The 16412-nt window shown below is 62.1% G+C and overlaps 1 protein-coding gene across 1 annotated transcript in view; it reads right to left on the bottom strand.

Moving 5' to 3' along the window:
* Nucleotides 1-16412, bottom strand: part of JAKMIP3 (Janus kinase and microtubule interacting protein 3) — a 94970-nt gene that overhangs the window by 32725 nt on the left and 45833 nt on the right. Inside the window, exons 4-9 of the mRNA XM_061162942.1 lie at nucleotides 9384-9599; nucleotides 7934-8053; nucleotides 7269-7415; nucleotides 6906-7037; nucleotides 5779-5814; nucleotides 97-156 (exon numbers count right to left, since the gene is read on the bottom strand). Coding sequence (XP_061018925.1) covers nucleotides 97-156; nucleotides 5779-5814; nucleotides 6906-7037; nucleotides 7269-7415; nucleotides 7934-8053; nucleotides 9384-9599 — 711 coding nt within the window. The remainder of the gene's footprint in view (nucleotides 1-96; nucleotides 157-5778; nucleotides 5815-6905; nucleotides 7038-7268; nucleotides 7416-7933; nucleotides 8054-9383; nucleotides 9600-16412) is intronic.

Below are 16412 nucleotides of genomic sequence, written 5' to 3'. Positions count from 1 at the left end.
AGAAGTAAGGAAGCCATTTTCTTTTCACCTCTGAAGGAAGAGGTTCTTTCCTGTTAAACGACTTTTTAAAAATACATATTTCATGTACTCGTTTACCTTGGGGAGTTTTGCCATTTTCTTTCTTTGTTTCCGGTATCTTAAAAGCTTATCACGTTCCTGCAAAAACCAGTTGAGGAGATTTTTTGAGTCGTTGATTGGCTCTGCCAGGTTTAAATGCACAGGTTAGTATTTCCGGGTCATCATATGCGTGGACAGGGTGGTCTCAGGACCAGCCGGTGGTCCAGTGTTGACCAACTCAGGGCAGTTTGCTCTGAGAGTTTGAATGGTGCATCTTCCCAGCCTGGGTGGGAACAGGAATGGAGGCTTGGGTGTCTCTGAGCTCGCTGTCTGGGGCTTCCTCCTCATCTAGGGTGGGGACCCTGTGGGACAGGGGGTTGAGGGGCACACTGAAATGGAAATTTGAGGACAGAGGGTCTAGCTCTCTCCACTCGCCCAGTGTAGGCCCCTACAGGGTGACGTCCACACGGTGGAGACAGGCCTGTTCTCTCCAGAGTGCTAGGCTGCGTTTGTGGGACCATGCAGGAGCCACCCAGACCATGGGGGCCAGGTGCCCTGGGGTGGGAGGGGAACCCAGTTCTGAACCTTAAAAAAACCACCTGGGACACTGGCCGTTTCCCTGGCATCTGTGCAACACTAACGGGTGGGCTCTCTCGGTTACCACGGCAAAGTTTCTGGGCAGGCAGCACTGGGACCACGGAGCCACCCCTGCGACTGCTTCCAGCTGCACCAGGAGGGACCTTAGGCAAAGTGGCCCCGGAAGTGGGAGGGGCTGTAGGAGGGGACACAGGGAAATAGGCGGGGCTGTAGGAGGGGACGTTGAGGGAAGTGGGCGGGGCTGTAGGAGAGGACGCTGAGGGCAGGGGAGGGGCTGTAGGAGGGACGCTGAGGGAGTGGGCGGGGCTGTAGGAGGGACGCTGAGGGAGCGGGAGGGGCTGTAGGAGGGGCGCTGAGGGAGAGGGAGGGGCTGTAGGAGGGACGCTGAGGGAGTGGGCGGGGCTGTAGGAGGGACGCTGAGGGAGCGGGAGGGGCTGTAGGAGGGGCGCTGAGGGAGCGGGAGGGGCTGTAGGAGGGACGGTGAGGGAGTGGGCGGGGCTGTAGGAGGGACAGTGAGGGAGTGGGCGGGGCTGGAGGAGGGGCGATGAGGGAGTGGGCGGGGCTGTAGGAGGGACGCTGAGGGAGTGGGCGGGGCTGTAGGAGGGACGCTGAGGGAGTGGGCGGGGCTGTAGGAGGGACAGTGAGGGAGCGGGCGGGGCTGTAGGAGGGACGCTGAGGAAGTGGGCGGGGCTGTAGGAGGGACAGTGAGGGAGTGGGCGGGGCTGTAGGAGGGACGCTGAGGGAGCGGGCGGGGCTGTAGGAGGGACGCTGAGGGAGCGGGCGGGGCTGTAGGAGGGACGCTGAGGGAGCGGGCGGGGCTGTAGGAGGGACGCTGAGGGAGTGGGCGGGGCTGTAGGAGGGACGCTGAGGGAGCGGGCGGGGCTGTAGGAGGGACGCTGAGGGAGTGGGCGGGGCTGTAATAGGGACGGTGAGGGAGTGGGCGGGGCTGTAGGAGGGACGCTGAGGGAGTGGGAGGGGCTGTAGGAGGGGCGCTGAGGGAGCGGGAGGGGCTGTAGGAGGGACGGTGAGGGAGTGGGCGGGGCTGTAGGAGGGACAGTGAGGGAGTGGGCGGGGCTGGAGGAGGGGCGATGAGGGAGTGGGCGGGGCTGTAGGAGGGACGCTGAGGGAGTGGGCGGGGCTGTAGGAGGGACAGTGAGGGAGCGGGCGGGGCTGTAGGAGGGACGCTGAGGAAGTGGGCGGGGCTGTAGGAGGGACGCTGAGGGAGCGGGAGGGGCTGTAGGAGGGGCGCTGAGGGAGAGGGAGGGGCTGTAGGAGGGACGCTGAGGGAGCGGGAGGGGCTGTAGGAGGGGCGCTGAGGGAGAGGGAGGGGCTGTAGGAGGGACGCTGAGGGAGTGGGCGGGGCTGTAGGAGGGACGCTGAGGGAGCGGGAGGGGCTGTAGGAGGGGCGCTGAGGGAGAGGGAGGGGCTGTAGGAGGGACGCTGAGGGAGTGGGCGGGGCTGTAGGAGGGACGCTGAGGGAGCGGGAGGGGCTGTAGGAGGGGCGCTGAGGGAGCGGGAGGGGCTGTAGGAGGGACGGTGAGGGAGTGGGCGGGGCTGTAGGAGGGACAGTGAGGGAGTGGGCGGGGCTGGAGGAGGGGCGATGAGGGAGTGGGCGGGGCTGTAGGAGGGACGCTGAGGGAGTGGGCGGGGCTGTAGGAGGGACGCTGAGGGAGTGGGCGGGGCTGTAGGAGGGACAGTGAGGGAGCGGGCGGGGCTGTAGGAGGGACGCTGAGGAAGTGGGCGGGGCTGTAGGAGGGACAGTGAGGGAGTGGGCGGGGCTGTAGGAGGGACGCTGAGGGAGCGGGCGGGGCTGTAGGAGGGACGCTGAGGGAGCGGGCGGGGCTGTAGGAGGGACGCTGAGGGAGCGGGCGGGGCTGTAGGAGGGACGCTGAGGGAGTGGGCGGGGCTGTAGGAGGGACGCTGAGGGAGCGGGCGGGGCTGTAGGAGGGACGCTGAGGGAGTGGGCGGGGCTGTAATAGGGACGGTGAGGGAGTGGGCGGGGCTGTAGGAGGGACGCTGAGGGAGTGGGAGGGGCTGTAGGAGGGGCGCTGAGGGAGCGGGAGGGGCTGTAGGAGGGACGGTGAGGGAGTGGGCGGGGCTGTAGGAGGGACAGTGAGGGAGTGGGCGGGGCTGGAGGAGGGGCGATGAGGGAGTGGGCGGGGCTGTAGGAGGGACGCTGAGGGAGTGGGCGGGGCTGTAATAGGGACGGTGAGGGAGTGGGCGGGGCTGTAGGAGGGACGCTGAGGGAGTGGGCGGGGCTGTAGGAGGGACAGTGAGGGAGCGGGCGGGGCTGTAGGAGGGACGCTGAGGAAGTGGGCGGGGCTGTAGGAGGGACAGTGAGGGAGTGGGCGGGGCTGTAGGAGGGACGCTGAGGGAGCGGGCGGGGCTGTAGGAGGGACGCTGAGGGAGTGGGCGGGGCTGTAATAGGGACGGTGAGGGAGTGGGAGGGGCTGTAGGAGGGACGCTGAGGGAGTGGGCGGGGCTGTAGGAGGGACGCTGAGGGAGCGGGAGGGGCTGTAGGAGGGGCGCTGAGGGAGCGGGAGGGGCTGTAGGAGGGACAGTGAGAGTGGGCGGGGCTGGAGGAGGGGCGATGAGGGAGTGGGCGGGGCTGTAATAGGGACGGTGAGGGAGTGGGCGGGGCTGTAGGAGGGACGCTGAGGGAGCGGGCGGGGCTGTAGGAGGGGCGCTGAGGGAGCGGGAGGGGCTGTAGGAGGGACGGTGAGGGAGTGGGCGGGGCTGTAGGAGGGACAGTGAGAGTGGGCGGGGCTGGAGGAGGGACGCTGAGGGAGTGGGCGGGGCTGTAGGAGGGACGCTGAGGGAGCGGGCGGGGCTGTAGGAGGGACGCTGAGGGAGTGGGCGGGGCTGTAATAGGGACGGTGAGGGAGTGGGAGGGGCTGTAGGAGGGACGCTGAGGGAGTGGGCGGGGCTGTAGGAGGGACGCTGAGGGAGCGGGAGGGGCTGTAGGAGGGGCGCTGAGGGAGCGGGAGGGGCTGTAGGAGGGACGGTGAGGGAGTGGGCGGGGCTGTAGGAGGGACAGTGAGAGTGGGCGGGGCTGGAGGAGGGGCGATGAGGGAGTGGGCGGGGCTGTAATAGGGACGGTGAGGGAGTGGGCGGGGCTGTAGGAGGGACGCTGAGGGAGCGGGCGGGGCTGTAGGAGGGGCGCTGAGGGAGCGGGAGGGGCTGTAGGAGGGACGGTGAGGGAGTGGGCGCGGCTGTAGGAGGGACAGTGAGAGTGGGCGGGGCTGGAGGAGGGGCGATGAGGGAGTGGGCGGGGCTGTAATAGGGACGGTGAGGGAGTGGGCGGGGCTGTAGGAGGGACGCTGAGGGAGCGGGCGGGGCTGTAGGAGGGGCGCTGAGGGAGCGGGAGGGGCTGTAGGAGGGACGGTGAGGGAGTGGGCGGGGCTGTAGGAGGGACAGTGAGAGTGGGCGGGGCTGGAGGAGGGGCGATGAGGGAGTGGGCAGGGCTGTAATAGGGACGGTGAGGGAGTGGGCGGGGCTGTAGGAGGGACAGTGAGGGAGTGGGCGCGGCTGTAGGAGGGACGCTGAGGGAGCGGGCGGGGCTGTAGGAGGGACGCTGAGGGAGTGGGCGGGGCTGTAGGAGGGACAGTGAGGGAGTGGGCGGGGCTGTAGGAGGGACGCTGAGGGAGCGGGCGGGGCTGTAGGAGGGACGCTGAGGGAGTGGGCGGGGCTGTAGGAGGGACAGTGAGGGAGTGGGCGGGGCTGTAGGAGGGACGCTGAGGGAGCGGGCGGGGCTGTAGGAGGGACGCTGAGGGAGCGGGCGGGGCTGTAGGAGGGACGCTGAGGGAGCGGGCGGGGCTGTAGGAGGGGCGCTGAGGGAGCGGGCGGGGCTGTAGGAGGGGCGCTGAGGGAGCGGGCGGGGCTGTAGGAGGGACAGTGAGGGAGTGGGCGGGGCTGTAGGAGGGACGCTGAGGGAGCGGGCGGGGCTGTAATAGGGACGCTGAGGGAGCGGGCGGGGCTGTAATAGGGACGCTGAGGGAGCGGGCGGGGCTGTAGGAGGGACGCTGAGGGAGCGGGCGGGGCTGTAGGAGGGGCGCTGAGGGAGCGGGCGGGGCTGTAGGAGGGACAGTGAGGGAGTGGGCGGGGCTGTAGGAGGGACGCTGAGGGAGCGGGCGGGGCTGTAATAGGGACGCTGAGGGAGCGGGCGGGGCTGTAGGAGGGACGCTGAGGGAGCGGGCGGGGCTGTAGGAGGGACGCTGAGGGAGTGGGCGGGGCTGTAGGAGGGACGCTGAGGCAGTGGGCGGGGCTGTAGGAGGAACGCTGAGGGAGTGGGCGCGGCTGTAGGAGGGACGCTGAGGGAGTGGGCGGGGCTGTAGGAGGGACGCTGAGGGAGCGGGCGGGGCTGTAGGAGGGACGCTGAGGGAGCGGGCGGGGCTGTAGGAGGGGCGCTGAGGGAGCGGGCGGGGCTGTAGGAGGGGCGCTGAGGGAGCGGGCGGGGCTGTAGGAGGGACAGTGAGGGAGTGGGCGGGGCTGTAGGAGGGACGCTGAGGGAGCGGGCGGGGCTGTAATAGGGACGCTGAGGGAGCGGGCGGGGCTGTAGGAGGGACGCTGAGGGAGCGGGCGGGGCTGTAATAGGGACGCTGAGGGAGCGGGCGGGGCTGTAGGAGGGACGCTGAGGGAGCGGGCGGGGCTGTAGGAGGGACGCTGAGGGAGTGGGCGGGGCTGTAGGAGGGACGCTGAGGCAGTGGGCGGGGCTGTAGGAGGAACGCTGAGGGAGTGGGCGCGGCTGTAGGAGGGACGCTGAGGGAGTGGGCGGGGCTGTAGGAGGGACGCTGAGGGAGTGGGCGCGGCTGTAGGAGGGACGCTGAGGGAGTGGGCGGGGCTGTAGGAGGGACGCTGAGGGAGCGGGCGGGGCTGTAGGAGGGACGCTGAGGGAGTGGGCGGGGCTGTAGGAGGGGCGCTGAGGGAGCGGGAGGGGCTGTAGGAGGGACGCTGAGGGAGTGGGCGGGGCTGTAGGAGGGACGCTGAGGGAGCGGGCGGGGCTGTAGGAGGGACGCTGAGGGAGCGGGCGGGGCTGTAGGAGGGACGCTGAGGGAGTGGGCGGGGCTGTAGAAGGGACAGTGAGGAAACTGGAGGGGATGTAGGAGGGATGCTGAGGGCACTTACTAACACGCTCTTCACGTAGCCAGCGGTCTCCAGGGTCTGGAAGAGAGGAGGCACCTTGGAGATAGGGGCACAGACCTTGCCCGCGCAAGCCCCCAGGGTCCCGCCGGCCCCCAGTCTCTCCGCTTCCCTATGCAGATTCTCATGGCTCTCCTCAGACCCTTCCCTGAGAGGGCGGGCCTTCCCTGGGCTTGGTCCTTCCTCCCTAGGCCGATGCCCCAAGGGGGAGAGCCGTCAGAGGCAGGGGTGAGGGTGCATTTGTAACCAGGGTGGTTTCGTTTTCCTCTTCCCCTCATGCATTCCTATTATTGAGGGGATGGACAGTCACTGGCCATTGAAGGGACCGGAGCACTGACCTCAGGTCCTGTCGGAAGGCTGGGTGGCCAGAGCCCATCCTGACCACCGGGTGGGAAGTGACAGAGAGCGCCGCCACTGTCCTCTCCTCAGCAGCCCCCTCCCTGCCACCGCCAAGGGCACAGAACAACCCAAGCAGCTGGTTCTGAACTGGTCTGACCTTGGAGTCGGTCTGGGTCCCACAGAGGACTAGGAGATGCCCTAATGAGGGTAACTGGTCTGAGGAAGAACTATTGGAAAAGCTGTGCTGGGGTGGGGGATGCAGGAGAGGGGGACATAGATGGAGGTTGGGTCCCCAGAAAGACATGCCCACACCCCATCCCCAGACCTGGAGCTATGGCCTTGTTTGGCAATGGGGTCTATGTGGCTAGGTTATGGAACTTGAGAGGAGACCATCCTGGGTGGGGGTGGGTGGTGCCCAGAGAAAGGGGGGGGGCGGGGTGCCGGGAGGATGGCTGAGACCAAAGGGACGTGACTGGAGGCCATCGGAAGCTTCCTGTCCTCCCCAGCACCCCTGGCAGGAGCCCAGCCCTACCCCACCCTGACTCTGGATCCTGCCTCCAGCGCTGTGAGAGGCCCGGGGTGGACACAGGTGGTGTTGCTGCTCTGAGAGCCCCAGACCTGAAGGTGAGGAGGGGGGGGGGTATTAGGAGGGGCAGGAGCCAACCCCTGGGGAGAGACTCTGCCCGTGTCCTGGGTGCAGGGGGCCCTGTGGGCGGCAGAGTGGGGTGGGTCCGGGAGCGTGGCCAGCGGGCAGGGTGGCACCCAGCAGTTACCTTGGAGAGCTCATCTATGAGATGCTGCTGCTCAACAATCTGCAACTTCAGGAAGTCCACCTCCCGCTCGTCCTGACTCTGATCCAGGTCGTTCAAGGAACTGGGTCTCCGTATGATCCCTGCTCTCTGCCTCTGCAAACCAGACAGACCACACAACATGTGGAGTGAGGGGCCCAACTGCTGAAGGGCAGCTGGGGTCTCCTCACCCCGGCTGCCTGTATCTCAGAAGCTCTGTCACTGGTCACCCCCAGGCCTCTCTGCCGGCAAGCTCCCAGCCCCACAGACGCCTGGGAGAACAAAGCCTTGATCTTGCTATCAGACCTCACATAGGAGAGGCTAGTTACATGAGAATGATCTCCTTACCATCTCTATGTTCTCCTGGGTGACAAATTTTAACTTGTTTTCCATCCGACGTAAACTGTGGGACAGATCTTCGTTCTTCCGAGTGAGGCGTTTGTTTTTGTCCAGCAATGGCTTGTACTGACTTTCAGCTTCCCTTACACGCTTTAACTGAAAGACGAGATTAATTATATATTACGAGGTTTAAAAGCACCACAGAGAACCAGCAGCCTCCAAACAGAGGTGGTAAAGCAATCAGAACAAGACTCGTGTTCCGCAGAGGACAGAGGTCTGGCGATGCACTCTGTTCTGCTTGAAAGAGCTATGGGGAAACAGCCCAGTCCGTGAGCCTTCCGCCACCTGGGAGAGCTCATGTCCCAGCAGACAGGTCACTGGGGAATCTCTGTGGCCATAAGGACTGACGGTGAGGGTGCCACTAGCAGGCGAGGTCCTCACATGTCTCAGATAACACACAGAACAGGGACACGTGTGCCAGCGACACAGGGCAGGGATCAGCCAACCAGTGCCTTAGCCCGTATCTGGTCCCCTACCTGCTGTTGTTAATAAAGTTTTATTGGAAACACCCTGTCACCATCACTCTTCCATGGGAAACTTTGGAAGTGGATGCCCCAGCTCCCCCTCCATGGCAGACACAGGCCCACAGAATTCAGAGGCCCGAGGCCACCCACCAGCTCGTTCCGTTCCTCCGACAGCAGGGCATTGCGGTCCTCGAGTTTCCGGATGATCGCGCTCAGCTCCGCAATCTTAAGTTGGAAACGCCGAGCATCCTTTTCATCCAACTGCTGTTCCTAAAACAAAAATCAACTGCAAATAACTGTTCATAGAGAACAGACACAACAACCATGGCAAGTCCCAACACACCACGGAAACCAAGGCACTTCTGTGTCACAATGGCCCATGATTCTAATGGCTGGGGGCACTGCGGGCTGCACGCTGGGGACAGAATGCAGGAGCAGACATGTTCAGAGTACGCAGATGTGGGGGCAAGGGCATGCGGATGCAGATGCCGCAGGTGGGCGAGACGCTGAGAAAACCCAGAAGCCAGCACCATGCTTCACGTGGCCACTGCCGGCTGCAGCTTTAAAGGTTGGGGGGCTGCCCTGCACTGTAGCGGGGGGTCTCATTTTCCTCGTATTATAATGTGAGCCCAGGAAATTATGTTCAGCTTAAAACTTTCCAAAGTGGGATTCCCAGGAAGAGTGGTCCCTCAAATTGAGTTTCTAAAAGGTCACTTTGGGAGCCACTGGAACTTACTAAAAAAAGTCAATGAAAACATTTTGATCTGGCTTCAGAATCTCTGGAGTTAATGGGATCTGTCCGGTGCCAGAGCTGGTTTTAACCCAGTTAAGCCATTACATAACAAGATTGTAAAATGTTATGCTCCATTCTTGAAAGATCATTGCCCTACGGCTGGCTCGGCTCAAACGCAGCTCTGTCCTCAAAGCAAACAGACGCGAGTCCGGGAAGGACCAGGGGACGGTTCCTCATTCAGCAGGTGCAGGAGAGGCCAGGGGCCGACCCGGAAGGACCGTGTGGAGGGTCCGTGGAATGTAGACCCCTTCCAGACTCCCGGGACCCCGCAGAGGGCTCTGAATGAGGAGCAGTGAGAGGAGATGGGTGGGGTCACAGCCCCACGCGGTCACGCAGCCTGAGGCGCGGACAGTGGCGTGCTCACAAGGAAAGCGGGTGCCGGGCAGCTGGTCACGAGCACAGAAACCAGGGCAGGAGGGTCAGCGCCAGTGGAGGACAAAGCCTGCGTGTGGTGATGGAGCTGCCGGGCCACCTCCCCTAGCAGCAAGGGAGGGCCCCTTAGCCACCTGGGGCTGGCGGCGGAGGCAGCACAACTGGAAGCCTGGAGCTCGAGACCCATGGGGGGGACCAGGAGAGGGCCAGGCCAGTGCTGCGCTGCGGCAGCAAGGAGGGAAGAGAGAGACGTCTCCGGGCCCTCTCAGTCAAGCCGGAGAAGCCGAGGGTCCCCCTGGCCTGTGGGCTGCCGACACGGGCAGAGTCCCCAAGGCTTGGGCTCGGGACTCCCCAGGGAGCTGCCCATGGGACCACGAGCCGCGTGCGGGGCAGTCTGGGCTCTGGGTCGGCCGGGCGAGCGTGGGAGGTGCTTACAGGGCTTCCTGAGTGGTCTGAGGCGTCTCCTGCACCGCTTGCATGAGGAAGCTCCCGCCTGGGGCTGCCCGGGTGCCGGTCGGTCTCTTTGACCTGGGACAGCTGCTCGTCTAGAGCCTCTTTTTGGAGCTGGAGTCTCTGAGCATGCCCGGCTTGAACCCCTAACTCTCTCTCCAGCACGAAGACTGCTCTGTCTTTAAATTTTATCTCCTCCATCTACAAGCAGAACAGAACACAATCACACACGCAGGCAGGTGAGATGCAGTTACCATAGAGACAGGCAGAGTGACTTGAGCACAAGCGTCAGGAGGGACCCCCGCTGAGCAGCCCTGCCGGCCTCTCGGGCTCTGAGACCTGAAGCAAGGCCTGGACTGAGCCGCGTGTCCCACGTCCAGGCCGCTCACGACTCCCTGGCTCTGACCAGGCGGGGCTGGCTGAGGCCTCCTTCCTGGACACTGTACACCCCTGCCCAGTCTCCTGGGCTCCTGGCAGGACTCCCCTCTCCCAGCTGGCCTGCAGGGGCTAATCGGTCAGTGGGGTCCACAGAGGCCACCTCTACGTCCTGCCTTCTGCTGAGTATTGGGAGGAGCAGAGCCGCCCCGGATTCCCCATACCCCGTCAACAGGATGAGCAAGGTTCGTGTTAAAACAGGCAACTGTGGATGTGGAGGAAGAGGAGGTGTGGGCCCCAAAGCCCTCGTGGCCTCTGTCTCTCTGCTCTGTGGACGCCCGGCCCGGGAAGGCTGGATGGTGCATGGGGCCAATATATGCGGCCTCCTGCACCGGCCTCTCCTGGCTCCGAGGTGTGGACGGAAGGCAGGGTTCTGCCCGACTGCAGGCAGAGCCACATTTTAAATTCAGCTTTCTCTAAGCTAAGGCTTGGGTTGAGGGGTGGCCCCTGAGCCAGCAGGATCCAGACTGGCAGGGGATGGGGTGCCTGGGGCGTCGGGTGGTGGTTGGGGGGGTCTGCAACCCCTTCTATTCTCCCTAACGTGCTCAAGCTCCTGACAGCGTCTGGCCCTTCCAGACACAGCTGCCCCTGCCTCCAGGCCCCTCCCAGAGGCCACAGAGCCGTCCTTGAGCGAAGGGCAGGCTGGCACCCTGGAGGAGGAGCAGGCAGAAGGGCCCCCATGCCACCCATTCTTGAGAGACAGATGCTGGTGCTGGGGATGTCCAAACAGCACCAGATTTACAAGAGGACTCGATTTAAGACACATTCCACACAGCAGAGCAGGACACGCTGTGCCGCCGCTTTGCTTGCTGAGCAGGGTTTGAATAAGTTAATAAATCAGCCATCTGCTGAAGTCAGCTTGGAACAAAGAGTCGCCATGTCTAATTAGCCCAGATCACAGAATTCACGGCCAAGCGATGCGCTGAGCAGAAGAAAGGAAACCGTCAGCCGCTAAACCCCCATTGCCCAGAGCACAGGGTAGAGTGTAGAGAGGAAGCCCGGTCAGTCAGCAGAAACCAGCAGGCTGGTGACAACGTGACCCCGTTAATATGGGGCCGGCCTCACATTTAGCCCCTTGCCCAGACACCTTGGAAATGTCTCTGTTCCTTCGTCAGGAAGCATGAAAACAAGGGTCTCCACGCACAGTCCCTCTCAAATCAGTGATTTCAGCAGATGGTTTAGACCAGAAAGATGACTTCCAGGAGAAGTCATCACATGCGCCACGTAACGTGGTCAGGTCAGCCATGGAGCTCCGTGATCCGCCCACAACGGGGATGTGCACCAGCTTCCCCCAAGGGCGGGGCTGGATCTCGGAGGATGGAAATACCTCTGAGATCAGTGTCCGCAGGGGCCTCGTGCTCAGCGCCTCATGGTGCCCGAATGCCGAGGCTCTCAACCCGGGGCATGCTCCCGCATCTCCCGCTCCTGCTGTTTAGACTCAGAGGCCTGTCTGTGGAGGAGGCACGGGTGCACAGCGGGGCCGGCCAGCTGAGGGGGGACGCGCTTTGCCACATGAGGCCCCCATCTCACTCTGGGGGCAGCTTCCAGCTCGGGGTGCAAATTCAAACCCAGGTAACGGGATGGCCACGGAAGGCTCAGCGGGCAGCCCCGCCTCTGGGGGCTGCAACCCTGCACACGTGGCCCCCTTCCTGCAGGTCTTCCTGCTGCGCCCAGTCGGGGCCGTGGGGTCCTGGAGGGCAGGGCTGCAGAGAGCGGGGGTCACGCCCCGTCCCTGCCTGTGTCGCCATCCACAACCACGTCCACACCCAGTGGATCCCGCGCTCCCCGGAGCCCAGGACGGGGCTTCCAAAGCTGACATGGAGTCGATCAGGACAAGTCAGTGGGTCCCGGCCACCTGCCCTCACCTGGACCACAGCAGCGGCTTCCAGTTGGCCTCCCATGTCCACTCGTGCCCCCACCCCCGGCCCTGAAACACAGCCAGAGAATCAGATCTCACCACGCCCCTGCGTCCCCGGGTACCAAGAGCAAGATTCAGAGTCCTTGCTTCCACAGGGGCTGCCAGGCTCCCCCAGCCCCACTCCCTGTTGTGTGGGTATGAAAAACTGGGGGGGGGGGGCCCTGGGACGATGGGTCCTGAGAAAAGGGGTGCAGCAGGACGCTGAGGCAGGAGCACCGCCCTTGCCGGGGGGAGAGGCGCCCTTCTCAGACCATCACTGCACCCCCAGCACGGAGCAGGCTCAGGGCAGGTGCAGAGAGCCGCGGGGGACCCTGGGACCCACACTTACCAGCACCAGGTGTCCGTGAAGCGCACTGACTTGGTCTAACCACCGCCCCCCAAGCTGAGGCCGCCTCCAGCTCCTACGCCCCACGACACCCATCGAGGGTCACCATCAAGCCCAGCGCGGGGAACCTCCCTCCCCGGCTCCGGAAAGGTGAGCACACACCTGCCCTGGGAGGACCGCTCCCCAGAGAGCGAACAAACAGCAGAGTGTGAGGCAGCGCCTGGTTTTGCCTGTCCTTCTTGGGTTTGTAGAATTTTTAGTAGCCATCTGAGCTGATATTTTAGTGAGTGCCCGACAGACATCCCCTCCTGATTCCAGAACGACACAGCTCAAAGGTGCCCGAAGCTGCTTCTGGGCTGAGAGTCCCCCACCTCCCCGCCCACAGCAGGCAGCCAGGCCCTCAGAGCTGGTCACCAGCCAGGTGCGGGCGGGATGCAGGGCCCGTGCCTGAGCTCAGCGAGCTGGTCAGAGCGGACGGCTGACTCCCTTCCACTTTGATAGGAGCCAGCCCCACCCTGGACTGAGCTCTCCAGGGACACTGTGCAGCTGCCTGAGGCTGCCTGAGGGTCCAAACCCCACTTTTGTAAAGTCCAGGGAGCCGGGCGGCAGTCGTGGGGTCTGTGAGAACAGCGGGCCTGGCCTCACCTGGGGTGTCACCTCCTAAGGTCCCCTGGTCGCTCTGATGTGAGCCCCAGGGAGAAGCCCCAGGGAGTCCCTTCTGCAGGAGGGGCCAGCGTGCAGCCCAAGGGGCCTCCCAGGTTCTGTCTGGGTGTGCTGGCCGGCTACCCGTCCCCACCCTCCACACAGCTTCAGTCTGAGACCTCCGTGCCCTGACCTCCGGCCAGCACCCAGCGTCCTGGGGTCAACACAGGGACCTAATTGTCCACAGCTGGCCTGGCTCCATCCAGTCATCCCACTCCTGCTCAGACCTGGCCCTGCGGGGGCTCAGCCTCAATCTCACCAGGGCCAGCCCACTGTCTGCTGGCTCTGTGACATGGCCACAGATGACCACCGCCTCCCCCTCGGACCCTGTGAGCTGCAATTCGGAGACCCCAAACAGGCCAGAGCCCCAGGGCGAGGGCCAGAGTGGCTCGGACGTGCAGGCGGGACCCAGCCCGAAATGCCAGCCTCACTGGCCACACTGCTGCCTGAGAGCCTCCTGCTTTTGGCCACTTGGGGGTTGTCACGTTCTTTGCAAAGTGGCCGCTGCATGTTGAGCTCCGCTCTCTCTGGCCCCCTCCCTGCCAGGCCAGCTGCTGGCACGGCTGTCCAGGCGGGCTCCCTGACCTCTCGTGCAGGAATTCAGCCCTGGGTTTGCTACCTGCAGCTCTCCGGGCAGAGTCCCTGTGCTCGGGGTGCCGGCCACACGAGGACACGGAGGCCCGGGCCTCCCTTCACGCTCCTCGGCTTTCCGGTCAGGCAGCCCGCGGCCACCACGCTCCGTCCTTGGGCTGGGCCACAGCAGGGCCCCGGGCTCCCCCTTACTTGGCTGCAGCCCTGCGTGAGCACTGGCCGCTGCACGGCTGTTCCCGGCCTGCAAGCGCCGTCACACGATGGGTTCTGAGTCCATCGCTGGGCAATGCCAGGGACGGGGAGGAGGGGACCGTGCGTCCCACAGGCCAGGGCTCCACGGAGCACCAGTTGACCCCTGACCTCCCAGAGCCACGGGCCCTCCTCCCAGGCCCAGGGAAATCGTCCCCACCCCCCTGGAGGGCCCGTGCCATAGCCCTGGAAATAGCAACGCTTGGCTTGATGGTTGTAAGGAACTGCGATTATCAAACATTGTCTGAGGTGGTCACAGCCGTCTCTGCACAGGTGTCCCTGAGACCCCCCGATGCCGTCGGCAGAGTCACCCCCACTGAGGAGTTGGTGGCCCTCACTGCACGGCCGCTGTCTGCGGCTCTGGGTCCATGTCCATCCTGTGGCCCTAAGCCCCCTGACCCCTGCTGGCCCCGCAAGTGGCTCAGGGCGGGACCCTGCCCCTGCGCAGCCCCCAGCCCGCTCCCCCTCCAGGCCAGGCCTGACCCAGGCCGGCCTCCGGACCACGTTCTCCACCTGCCACTTCCGCCCCCATTCCCCTCCTTTCCAGTCCTGCCTTCTCTGAAAGTTCCCCGGAGCTCCCATTGCAGCCAAGACCGCCCCCTCCCCCCAGAGTCACTCCAGATGTGTTCACACAGTGGGGCCGCGTGTCCACCTGAATTCACAGCCAGGGCCAAGGCCAGGGCCACCAGCAGGAGCCCGAACGGAAGGCTGAGTAGGTGCTGGGCCTCCATTGGCTGAGAGGAGGGGGCCTCGTGGCGGCAGCATCACAACGAAGAAAGGGCCCTGGTGGGGAGGCTTGGGCCAGGCCAGGGCTCACGGGAGGCGGGAGCTGGTGCTCACTCTGACCCCGGTTCTTGGAGCTCCTCCTGTCTTCTGGGCCTGTGGCTGAGACTTCACGTGTGTTATTCATTATTTGCTGACATAGCACAACAGAGCACTGATTCATATGATATACAAGGAAGCTGTTAATAGATTCTGAGGGTTCTCATCATGAGGAAAATTCTTTTACAATTTTCTTTTGGTTTTTTCCTTTTTGTTGTCTCTCCATGAGCTGATGGATGCTAACTGGTTCTTGTTCTTCTGTCACTGTCACTTCCCACTCTTTGTGACCCCATGAACGGCAGCACGCCGGGCCTCCCTGTCCTCCACTATCTCCCAGAGCTTGCTCAAACCCATGTCCATCGAGTCGGTGATGCCATCCAACCATCTCATCCTCTGTCATCCCCTTCTCCTCCTGCCCCCAATCCTTCCCAGCATCAGGGTCTTTTCCAATGAGCCAGTTCTTTGCATCAGGTGGCCAAAGTATTGGAGTTTCAGGTTCAGCATCAGTCCTTCCAATGAATATTCAGGACTGATTTCCTTTAGGATGGACTGGTTGGATCTCCTTGCAGTCCAAGGGACTCTCAAGAGTCTTCTCCAACACCACAGTTCAAAAGCATTAATTATTCAGCACTCAGCTTTCGTTATGGTCCAACTTTCACATCCATACATGACTACTGGAAAAACCATAGCTTTGACTAGACAGACTTTTGGTTGGCAAAATGATGTCTCTGCTTTTTAATATGCTTTCTAGGTTGGTCTTAGTTCTTCTTCCAAGGAGCAAGCCCCTTTTAATTTCATGGCTTCAGTCACCATCCACAGTGATTTTGGAGCCCAAGAAAATAAAATCAATTACTTCACTTTTCTCCATCTATTTGTCATGAAGTGATGGGACCAGAGGCCATAATTTTAGTTTTTTGAATGTTGAGTTTTAAGTCAGCTTTTTCACTCTCCTCTTTAACCCTCATCAAGAGGCTCTTTAGTTCCTCTTCACTTTCTTCCCTTAGAGTGGTGTCATCTGCATATCTGAGGTTGTTGATATTTCGCCCAGCAATTTTGATTCCAGCTTGTGATTCAGCCAGCCCAGCATTTCACATGATGTACTCTGCATACAAGTTAAATACATAGGGTAACAATACATAGCTTTGTCATACTCTTTTCCCAATTTTGAACCAGTCTGTTGCTCCTTGTCCGGTTCTAACTGTTGCTTCTTGACCCACATACAGGTTTCTTGGGAGGCAGGTAAGGTGGTCTGGTATTCCCACCTCTAAGAATTTTCCACAGTTCGTTGTGACCCACACAGTCAAAGGCTTTAGCGTAGTCAATGAAGCAGAAGCAGATGCTTTTCTGGAATCCCTTTGCTTTCCTTTTGATCCAGTTAAGGTTGGCAGTTTGATCTCTGCTTCCTGTGCCTTTTTTAAACTCAGCTGGTCCATCTGGAAGTTCTCGGTCATGTACTGCTGAAGCCTCGCTTGGAGGATTTTGAGCATAACCTTGCTAGCATGTGAAATGAGTTGTGCGGCAGTTTTAACATTCTTTGGCATCACCCTTCTATGGGATTGGAAAGAAGACTGACCTTTTCCAGTCCTGTGGCCACAGTGGAGTTTTCCCAATTTGCTGACATTGCACAAAAACACAGCACTGATTATATTGATATATATGAAACCCATTGACAGAGTAGATCTTAACAGTTCTTATCACAAGGAAAAATGTTTTTTAATTTTCTTCTGGTTTTTCTTCTTGTAGTCTCTAGTGAGCTGATGGATACTAACGAAACTCATGGCGAAAGTCATTTCACACACAGGTAAGTCAGACCACCATGCTGCATAGTTTACACCTATACAGTGATGTGAGGTAACTGTCAATTACACCCCAGGAAAACTGGAGAGATCACCTTGTGTATTCTGTAACAGGACTGGGCTTGGGGAACAGTGGCTGCGGTGGACGGAGGTGGGGCTGGGGACGCTGGGTCCTG

Source organism: Dama dama, chromosome 15 (genome assembly GCF_033118175.1).
Source record: "Dama dama isolate Ldn47 chromosome 15, ASM3311817v1, whole genome shotgun sequence".
NCBI lineage: Eukaryota > Metazoa > Chordata > Mammalia > Artiodactyla > Cervidae > Dama > Dama dama.
This window is presented reverse-complemented; position numbering and strand designations above follow the sequence as displayed.